Source organism: Carcharodon carcharias, chromosome 20 (genome assembly GCF_017639515.1).
Source record: "Carcharodon carcharias isolate sCarCar2 chromosome 20, sCarCar2.pri, whole genome shotgun sequence".
Lineage (NCBI taxonomy): Eukaryota > Metazoa > Chordata > Chondrichthyes > Lamniformes > Lamnidae > Carcharodon > Carcharodon carcharias.
Window position 1 is genome coordinate 97311114 of NC_054486.1, and position 11540 is coordinate 97322653.

The window sequence follows — 11540 nt, forward strand, 5'->3', positions numbered from 1 at the left end:
GCAGTACACACACACACACACACACACAGGGGGCTAGGGGGGCAGTACACACACACACACACAGGGGGCTGGGGGGCAGTACACACACACACACACACAGGGGGCTGGGGGGCAGTACACACACACACACACAGGGGGCTGGGGGGCAGTACACACAACACACACACAGGGGGCTAGGGGGGCAGTACACACACACACACAGGGGGCTAGGGGGGCAGTACACACACACACACAGGGGGCTAGGGGGGCAGTACACACACACACACAGGGGGCTAGGGGGGGCAGTACACACACACACACAGGGGGCTAGGGGGGCAGTACACACACACACACAGGGGGCTAGGGGGGCAGTACACACACACACACAGGGGGCTAGGGGGGGCAGTACACACACACACACAGGGGGCTAGGGGGGCAGTACACACACACACACAGGGGGCTAGGGGGGCATTACACACACACACACAGGGGGCTAGGGGGGCAGTACACACACACACACAGGGGGCTAGGGGGGCAGTACACACACACACACAGGGGGCTAGGGGGGCAGTACACACACACACACAGGGGGCTAGGGGGGCAGTACACACACACACACACAGGGGGCTAGGGGGGCAGTACACACACACACACACAGGGGGCTAGGGGGGCAGTACACACACACACACTGGGGGCTAGGGGGGGCAGTACACACACACACAGGGGGCTAGGGGGGCAGTACACACACACACACAGGGGGCTAGGGGGGCAGTACACACACACACACAGGGGGCTAGGGGGGCAGTACACACACACACACAGGGGGCTAGGGGGGCAGTACACACACACACACAGGGGGCTAGGGGGGCAGTACACACACACACACAGGGGGCTAGGGGGGCAGTACACACACACACACAGGGGGCTAGGGGGGCAGTACACACACACACACAGGGGGCTAGGGGGGCAGTACACACACACACACAGGGGGCTAGGGGGGCAGTACACACACACACACAGGGGGCTAGGGGGGCAGTACACACACACACACACACAGGGGGCTAGGGGGGCAGTACACACACACACACACACAGGGGGCTAGGGGGGCAGTACACACACACACACAGGGGGCTAGGGGGGCAGTACACACACACACACAGGGGGCTAGGGGGGCAGTACACACACACACACAGGGGGCTAGGGGGGGCAGTACACACACACACACAGGGGGCTAGGGGGGGCAGTACACACACACACACAGGGGGCTAGGGGGGGCAGTACACACACACACACAGGGGGCTAGGGGGGCAGTACACACACACACACAGGGGGCTAGGGGGGCAGTACACACACACACACACAGGGGGCTAGGGGGGCAGTACACACACACACACACAGGGGGCTAGGGGGGCAGTACACACACACACACAGGGGGCTAGGGGGGCAGTACACACACACACACAGGGGGCTAGGGGGGCAGTACACACACACACACAGGGGGCTAGGGGGGCAGTACACACACACACACAGGGGGCTAGGGGGGCAGTACACACACACACACACAGGGGGCTAGGGGGCAGTACACACACACACACAGGGGGCTAGGGGGGCAGTACACACACACACACAGGGGGCTAGGGGGGCAGTACACACACACACACAGGGGGCTAGGGGGGCAGTACACACACACACACAGGGGGCTAGGGGGGCAGTACACACACACACACAGGGGGCTAGGGGGGCAGTACACACACACACACACAGGGGGCTAGGGGGGCAGTACACACACACACACAGGGGGCTAGGGGGGCAGTACACACACACACACAGGGGGCTAGGGGGGCAGTACACACACACACACAGGGGGCTAGGGGGGCAGTACACACACACACACAGGGGCTAGGGGGGCAGTACACACACACACACAGGGGGCTAGGGGGGCAGTACACACACACACACAGGGGGCTAGGGGGGCAGTACACACACACACACACAGGGGGCTAGGGGGGCAGTACACACACACACACAGGGGGCTAGGGGGGCAGTACACACACACACACACAGGGGGCTAGGGGGGCAGTACACACACACACACAGGGGGCTAGGGGGGCAGTACACACACACACACAGGGGGCTAGGGGGGGCAGTACACACACACACACAGGGGGCTAGGGGGGCAGTACACACACACACACAGGGGGCTAGGGGGGCAGTACACACACACACACAGGGGGCTAGGGGGGCAGTACACACACACACACACAGGGGGCTAGGGGGGCAGTACACACACACACACAGGGGGCTAGGGGGGCAGTACACACACACACACAGGGGGCTAGGGGGGCAGTACACACACACACACAGGGGGCTAGGGGGGCAGTACACACACACACACAGGGGGCTAGGGGGGCAGTACACACACACACACAGGGGGCTAGGGGGGCAGTACACACACACACACAGGGGGCTAGGGGGGCAGTACACACACACACACAGGGGGCTAGGGGGGCAGTACACACACACACACAGGGGGCTAGGGGGGCAGTACACACACACACACAGGGGGCTGGGGGGCAGTACACACACACAAACACAGGGGGCTGGGGGGCAGTACACACACACACACACAGGGGGCTAGGGGGGCAGTACACACACACACACAGGGGGCTAGGGGGGCAGTACACACACACACACAGGGGGCTAGGGGGGCAGTACACACACACACACAGGGGGCTAGGGGGGCAGTACACACACACACACAGGGGGCTAGGGGGGCAGTACACACACACACACAGGGGGCTAGGGGGGCAGTACACACACACACACAGGGGGCTAGGGGGGCAGTACACACACACACACAGGGGGCTAGGGGGGGCAGTACACACACACACACAGGGGGCTAGGGGGGCAGTACACACACACACACAGGGGGCTAGGGGGGCAGTACACACACACACACAGGGGGCTAGGGGGCAGTACACACACACACACAGGGGCTAGGGGGGGGGCAGAACTCACACACACAGGGGGCTAGGGGGGCAGTACACACACACACACAGGGGGCTAGGGGGGCAGTACACACACACACACAGGGGGCTAGGGGGGCAGTACACACACACACACAGGGGGCTAGGGGGGCAGTACACACACACACACAGGGGGCTAGGGGGGCAGTACACACACACACACACAGGGGGCTAGGGGCGCAGTACACACACACACACACACACAGGGGGCTAGGGGGGCAGTACACACACACACACACACACAGGGGGCTAGGGGGGCAGTACACACACACACACACACACACACACAGGGGGCTAGGCGGGCAGTACACACACACACACACACACACACACACACACACACACACACAGGGGGCTAGGGGGGCAGTACACACACACACACACACACACACACACACACAGGGGGCTAGGGGGGCAGTACACACACACAGGGGGCTAGGGGGGGCAGTACACACACACAGGGGGCTAGGGGGGGCAGTACACACACACAGGGGGCTAGGGGGGGCAGTACACACACACACACACAGGGGGCTAGGGGGGCAGTACACACACACACACAGGGGGCTAGGGGGCAGTACACACACACACACAGGGGGCTGGGGGGCAGGACACACACACACACAGGGGGCTGGGGGGCAGGACACACACACACACAGGGGGCTGGGGGGCAGGACACACACACACACAGGGGGCTGGGGGGCAGGACACACACACACACAGGGGGCTGGGGGGGGCAGTGCACACACACACACACACACACACACACACACAGGGGGGCTAGTATACACACACACACACACACACAGACACACACACACACACACACACACAGACTGACTGACTGAGCTATGCGGCCTCTCTCCGCTGTGCTGGGGGTGACAGCATGTCCTTGGCCAAGGCCTCGGGCCTGCTCCTGTCTGTCTTCTCTCCCCTGGGCAGGAACTCCAGTCACTCCTGGCCGGGGGTTGTCCCCGGCCTCCTTACCTGCCGGCTCCCGGGGTTGCGGCTGACGGTGAAGCGGCTCAGGCTCCGAGCCAGGCACCGGGAACGGGAGAACATTGCGACAGGAACGAAGGAGACTCGAGAGGAAAGTGAAGCGGAGAGCGGAAACCGGCTGGAACATACCAACAAGACGGGGGCGGGGGGGGGGGGAGGGGCGGTGCTGCGGATTGTCAGGGAAATACGAAATAAATTCGCTTATGCCTGCATGATACTTCACCCCAGAGAACCACATTACACTGAACACAAAATATCGCTTTAATGTTTAATAAAACAGTCGTGTTTCACTTGTTTTGAAATAATGGTTTGGCCCCATCTACCGCTGGACTGTACGAATATTCGCAATTAGAGGGGTGGGTTTGATCTAAATAGCAATTTTTACATCCTGACGGTAATAAAGACTTGGAACCCGGTCTACATATTATATTAAAATATTATGATTTCAATTATAATTACATGTTTGTTTGTAATAGTGGCACAGGATCGTTTCGATTTTGCCTCTTTGAAATCTGTCCCTCCTCACATTAGTGGTTTACACCCAATCCCCTTCTTCGTTTTGCTTTTATGTTAATCACGGTGGGTTTTCCCGATGTCGATTGGCTAGAAACGGGCCAGCCCTTTTTTCTCCTTTTAAGGTATGAGGATGAATGAGGACAGGTGCAAGCCGGACTGGCAGGTGCTCAGTAACAGTGGGTATCCAACAGGAGAGCAGCAACGTGAGTGTGGGTTACAGTATTGTGACCATCCTCATTATCAATATATAATGTTAATTATTGATGTTATTGAAATACTTATTCTGGTAAACAGCGCGTTAATAGTTTTTTCCTAAAAAAAACTCTGCCTCGTATACGCCTCTTTATCCGAATGATACAGTAGATCTGGCAGGTTTGTGTGTAAGGCAGGATGACTGAGATTTTCGCCTTATTTTTAACAAAAAAAAACTTCGTGGTCTTTATGGATTCCATTCCTGTGTTAACAATTATGAAGGTATCTTGAGTACTTGTTCTCTTTAATAATTACATAGACATCGTCCTGCATTCGTTTTCTTTCTTGGCGAGGGGATGAATTCAGCTGGTGCAATATCTCGTTTTGAACAGTTTAAAAAGTCGGTTTGAGAACCCTTGAGAGGGTTCATGTTGAGTTTTGCAATTTTTTTTCTAAATTACGGTTGCGAGTAAAAGTTGTTCTTTGGTACAGATACTAGGTTTGTGCGTATGTGTTGCTAGCAAATAAATAATTCTCAGCAAGTTGTTTCGTTTATACAGTAATGAAATGAGGATATCTTTGTTCGATGGTATTTAATTCAATCATCGGATGCTTAAAATTTCATCCATTGGCAATAGAGAAAATACAAGTTAACATTCCTGGCCAGAACCAATCTGGGTTTGTTTTTTGTTTGCGCATTTTTCTGGGAGCAGATTGTATTACTTTCAATGCCAGCTTTTTAAAGTGTTCCGCGCTTTACCTTTGGACAGGACAAGCTGTCAGGCAGCAAGATTTAGTTAATGTACTTACATACACCACCCCAGAATTACTAAAATCATTTCAACTATAATTATTTGTGAGGCTATTAGCTACCCCGTTTCAAAAAAAGTACTTTTGGAGCTTTCTATTGAACGAACTCTTTTCTAATGGTCATCCAGTTGATATTTTTAAGACAGCAATAATTCAATTTATTATGGGATCAATATAACAGTAACTAGTTAGTACAGGAAGGCGCCTGTCAAACCACTATTTCAACTGGTTCGAAATGTCGTTAGGTTGTTGCAAGTTTTAAGCTGCTAATGTGATGTGCCGCAAACTGTTGCTTGCTTTCAGATCACAAAGGATTCGAGATGTCTCTTGCATTTAACAAACGGTTTGAGTAGTTTCGATAATAATTTAAGTGAAGTTTGTAATAAAACTCTGGTATTTTCTTTCAAGCCGAGTACAATGACCGCGTATTCAGACAAGTATTTCGAGTTGAATAAAACTAAATTCTTTAATGTAAAGATAGTCCGCCTGGAGAAGCATGTAAATATGTTATTTCCTTATTTTAATTCATTTCTGGAATAATCTAGTAAACAAGCGCATAAGTATGTATTACATTCCCTTATAAAGAACACACAATTAAATATTATGGTTTGTATTTTAAAGTATTTCTCCAATAAACGCATGTGGTGCATAGGTATGTATTATATGACGTGATGTGATCTTCATGTAGATCGAAAAGAACAACTGGATGCAATTTACAACCGGCCCTGCAGAATGTGGTTCCAAATGTGGGGTTAACTATTATATTAGTGCTATGGTTAATTAAAATAGAAGATTTTATTTCTTCATTCACATTTTAGTTCATTATTTGGAAATATTTCTTTATGAAATAATCTCAAGTAGGGACTGCGGCTGGGCTCGCATATTAGAAATAGAATACAGAACAAGTCTCTTGTCTAGGTTTTTTTTATTATTCTCCACCAACCTTTTGCCCTCTCCTTCCCTGCTCTCTACCTTTGAGTTGCCTCCTGCAGTATGGAGTTTCGGGCGTATTACCAAAATGACAGTTTATTCATGTGTGAACCTTTGATAGTGTCCGCGGGCCACTTGAGCCTGGATGATGGCAATGTGCCATGGCAAAACTGACCTTGTTTTCATCCAACCTGGACAGAGGAGTATTTGCAGCAAGGTCCTTTATGGGGTCAGTTTGTCCCTTCTAACCCAACAGTACAGAAATCAATAGTCATGTTCCTTGCCCAGATCAGCCAACTTAGCAAAACAAAAAGCCAAAAGATCAAACCTGAAACCTTCCTAGCTTGCATTGAATATATCCTGGTCAGTTGTTGAGCAATCAGCCTATAGGATGCCCTCTTGTTTTGGCTTTTGAAGCTAATTACCTTTCAGGGAGAGGAAATAGCTCCTAAAACTTCCTGATTATTTTACTAATATTTTCCCTTACATTTCATTGACACAATTGGAGATTCGCAATCTGCCCAATGTTACATTGAACTTTGAAGTGAAGAGAATTATCCCATTTTGTTTGTTAAAGTGTAGTTTTCCTTCTCGTTACCCTAGTCTCACACCCATCAGCAGTGCCCCAGAGTATCTATTTCACACACAACTGAGGAACTTTCAATCACTTCATTCTCTTGTTTGGAAGAAAGGTTGCAAGAAAAATGGAGAAAGACTTGCATTTATACAGCGCCTTTCAGGGCCTCTGGACATCCCAAAGCCCTTAACAACAACAACTTGTATTTGGATGCAGGGTGGTGTGAGAGAACTGGTGAATTGCAAATTGCAAACCCTTGTTCAAAAGAGGTGTAAGAATAAATCCAGCACCTACAGGCCAGTCAGTTTAATCTCTGTGGGTGGGAAAGCTTTTAGCAATGATAATCCGGTACAAAATTATTGGTCACTTGGACAAGTGTGTATTAATTAAGGAAATCCAGCATGGATTTGTTAAGGGCATTTGTTAAATGTTTAAATAATTGATTGAGTTTTTTGATGAGGCAACAGAGAGTTGATGAGGGTAAGGCTGTCGATGTTCTGACGTGGACTGCCAAAAGGCAATTGATAAAGTGCCACATAGCAGGCTTGTCAGCAAACTTAAAGCCTATGGAATAAAAGACACCAAGGCAGCATAAATACAAAGCTGATTGAGTGACAGGAAACAGCCATTCATGGTGAATGTTTGTTTTTCAAACTGGAGGACGGTATATAGTGGGATTCCTCAGGGGTGGGTATTATGACCACTGCTTTTCTTGATCTATATTAATGATGTCGAATTTGGTGTGCAGGGCACAATTTCAAAGTTTGCAGATGACACAAACTTGGAAGTATTGTGAACTGTGTTTTTTTTAAACCAAAGAAGTTATGGTGAACCTTTAAAGAACACTGGTTCAGCTTCAACTGGAGTACGATCCCAGGGTGATGGTGACAGACTTCAAGGGGACATAGACAGGCTGATGGAATGGGTGGATATGTGGCGGATGAAATTTAATGTAGAGAAGTGTGAAATTATACATTTTTGTAGAAAGAATGAGCAGAGACAATACAAAATAAAGGATATAATTCTAAAGGGGTTATAGAGACCTGGGGGTATCTGTGCACAAATTTTTGAAGGTGGCAGGGCAGACTGAGAAAGCATTTAATAAGGCATACTGCACCCCGAGCTTTATAAATTGAGGCATAAAGTAAAAAACCACGGAAGTTATGGTGAACATTTAGAACACTGGTTCAGTCTCAACAGGAGTATTATGTCCAATTCCAGGTATCACACTTTAGGAAGGATGTGAAGGCTTCAGAGAAGGTGCAGAAAAGATTTACGAGAATCGTTCCAGAGATGAGGGACTAGTGTTGCATGGATATATCGGAAAACCTGAGGTTTTTTCCTCCAGAGAAGAGAAGGTTGAGTGGCAAATTGGTACAGGCGTTCAAAATCATGAGAAGTCTGGACAGAAAAGATAGGGGGAAAACTGTTCCCATTGATGAAAGGGTTGAGAACCAAAGGACACTAAGTTAAGACAATTGGCAAAGGAACTAAAGGTGACATGGGGGAAAACCTTTTGATGCAGCAAGTTGTTAGGATCTGGAATGCACTGCCTGGGAGTATGGAGGGGGGAGGAGAGAGAGAGGTGGGTGGAGAGGGAGATGAGATGAGACAGATTCAATATGGTTTTCAAAATGGGTTTGGATTATTATGTGAAGCGAAAAATATTGGGAGGCCGTGGATAAAGAGCAAGGGAGTTGGACTAGCTGAGTGCTCTTGCAGCGAACCAGTACAGTTACAGCAGACTGAATGGCTTCCTGTGCTGTAGCCTTTCTATGTATATTCACAGTTGATAATGCAATTTTGAAGTGTAGCCAGTGTTGTATTGTAGGAAATGTGGCAGCCAGTTTACACACAGTAAGCTCCCAAAAACAGCAATATGATAATGACCAGATAATCTGTTTTTGTGATGTTGATTGAGGGATCAATGTTGGCCAGGATACAAGGAATAACTCCCCTGATTATTTTCAAAATAGTGCCATGAAATTTTTTTACATCCAGCTGAGAGCAGGAAAGGCCTTGCTTTAATTTCTCATCCAACAGGACTTCCAGCAGTGCAACACTCCCTCAGTACTGTGCTGGAGTGTCAGCCTTGATTTTTGTACCCAAGTTCTGGAGTGAGATTTCTGACTCAGACAAGAGTGCTCCCAACTAATTCACATTGGCATTACACGGAAGGAAAGACAGGTTGGAGTGTGAGAGAGAGATTGAGAACAACCACCTATCATTAGATTATTCCAGGAGTGACAGTGATGGGTTGGAAAAGCCTCCTGGGTTATATAAGCAGTTTTCAAATTATGCTCAAAGATGAGCCAGCTGGATATTGAAGGAAATTGATGAATATAGAATGGAGTCATCAGCAAAAGAATGGAGAGTTAGATGACGATCTGAAGAGGTCATTGATATGAAGCATGAACAGAATGGAAACAGATCATGCTGCAGTGTAACCACTGAGTTAATAAGAAAGTGTCAGAGGGTAAGCCATTAACTGTGGAATGATTTGGGAAACACAACTTTATTAGGATCCTGAAAAAAGCTTTGGAGAAATCCATAACAAAATGTCATACGCTAAATATATTGATAACAACATATAATACCTTTAACAAAGTAAAATATCTCCAGATGCTCCACAGGAGCATTATCAAATAAAATTTGGCACTGAGCCGCATAAGGAAATATTAGGGCAGAGGATCAAAGTCCTGAACAAAGAGCTAAGTTCTAAGGAGCAGTATTAAAGGGAAAGCATCTAAACTGTATAGTTTACAAGAGAATAATGTCCTCTGGAGCAATAACATAAAAGGGTTTATTAAACATTTGTCCCTTCATCACTACAATAAAACCAATTCATTTTTCTGTCCCATCAATAACCTCACTAGAATGCTCATACAAGTGAAAACTTGCAGTTATTCCTAAATGTGTTTCCATTAAATTTAGCTTGGTACAATATAGGAGAACAACAGAGAGTTCCTCACCACAGATGCTGCCAGACCTGCTGAGTTTTTCCAGGTATTTTTGTTTTTGTTGAGGAGAATAACAGACTTGTTTGTGAGAGCAAATTCATTTAAAATTCTCATTGCTGTGTTCAAATCTCACCACTGCCTCACACCCTCCTTATCTCTGTAACGCTATCTAATCCTGTGACCTTCAGAAATCTCTGCGCTCCTCCAATTCGGACCTCTTGCATGTCCCCGATTTTCATCACCCACCATTTTGACAGCGATATCATTAACTGTATAGGCACGAAACCCACCTCTCTCTCCTTTTAAGGCATTCATAAAGTCCACCTCTTTTTTTTTAATCAAATATTTGGCCACTAGTTCTAACAATTCCTTACGTGGCTCAATGTCATGTTTTGACTACTAACACTCCTGTGAATCTCCTTGGGACCTACTTACATTAAATGTAAATTGTGCTTGTAATGCACTGCATTATTTAGTAGATGTGGGCAAAACTAAAGTGCTATACACTTACTCAGCAGCAACCAGGAAACACTTTTTTTTACAGTCAAACAGCACTGTCTTTTGGCAACACTTTCAGTCGAATATGACACTTAAATTACACTAAACCAACAACATTCAAAAATGTTGTCACGTTTTCCTGACACAACTAGAACAATGAAAAATTCTGCCATGAAACTGATTGTTTGAAGTTTGTCATTTTTTAAACAGTGGCAGCGCCATTGCTGCATCAGAAGGTCCGCTTGAGAAGATACTGTATTCAACTCACAATAAGATCCATTAGTGAGAAGTCCACATGTTGACAAATATTTGGCAGCGGGTTAAGTCTGTTCGCCTGCTTGGTGTGAGTTGTATATTGTTCACAGATCATGGAGAAAGTCAACTGAGAAATGGAGGGAAAGTTAGTACATTGTCATTTTGGTACAGTCCTATGTAGGAGAAATGGGTAGGTAGTTTCATGTACCCTAGCCAGAGAAGTGAAACAATGTTTTAAAAATAGAGAACAATATTACATAGGACAGGTCTATGCTATTTTTCATTAAATATTTGTAATTTTCATTATATAAATGAATATTCAAACAGAGTGTGAGTATGTGCATCTTTTTTAAGTTTACAGATGGCAGAGAGAGAGCAATAGGGATAAAGAATCTAGCTAAAGGTTTTCAGATAGATTCAGATCAGCTATGCAACTGGGCAGACAAATATTGCATATTGCACATTGGCTGAAAAGATATATGGAACAAATGGACAATGAATGGAACAGAGTGTGTGAATTCACACTCGAAGAGACTTGAAGGGAGTTGAGTGTAACAATAGTAACCATTAAGCCAACACTTCCAATATCGAGATGATGCGATGAAGCAATTTTAAAAAAGGAAATAGATCTCTGGGATATATAGTCAGACCAATAAAGTAAATGTCAACAGAGGATCATGCTAAGGAATTATCATAATAAGAACACACTTGAAGTAGCGTGTTTAAATCTAGTCACAATGACAAACAGTTCTTGTGTTGGGAGTGTATAGAAAGCAGAATGATCACAACTGTAAAATGAAT

The 11540-nt window shown here is 47.4% G+C and overlaps 1 protein-coding gene across 1 annotated transcript in view; it reads right to left on the minus strand.

Moving 5' to 3' along the window:
• dlst (dihydrolipoamide S-succinyltransferase) overlaps window positions 1-4125 on the minus strand; it is a 63838-nt gene extending 59713 nt beyond the window's left edge. Inside the window, exon 1 of the mRNA XM_041215009.1 lies at window positions 3990-4125. Within this exon, the coding sequence (XP_041070943.1) occupies window positions 3990-4064 (75 nt within the window). The 5' untranslated portion in view covers window positions 4065-4125. The remainder of the gene's footprint in view (window positions 1-3989) is intronic.
• Window positions 4126-11540: the final 7415 nt, after the last annotated feature.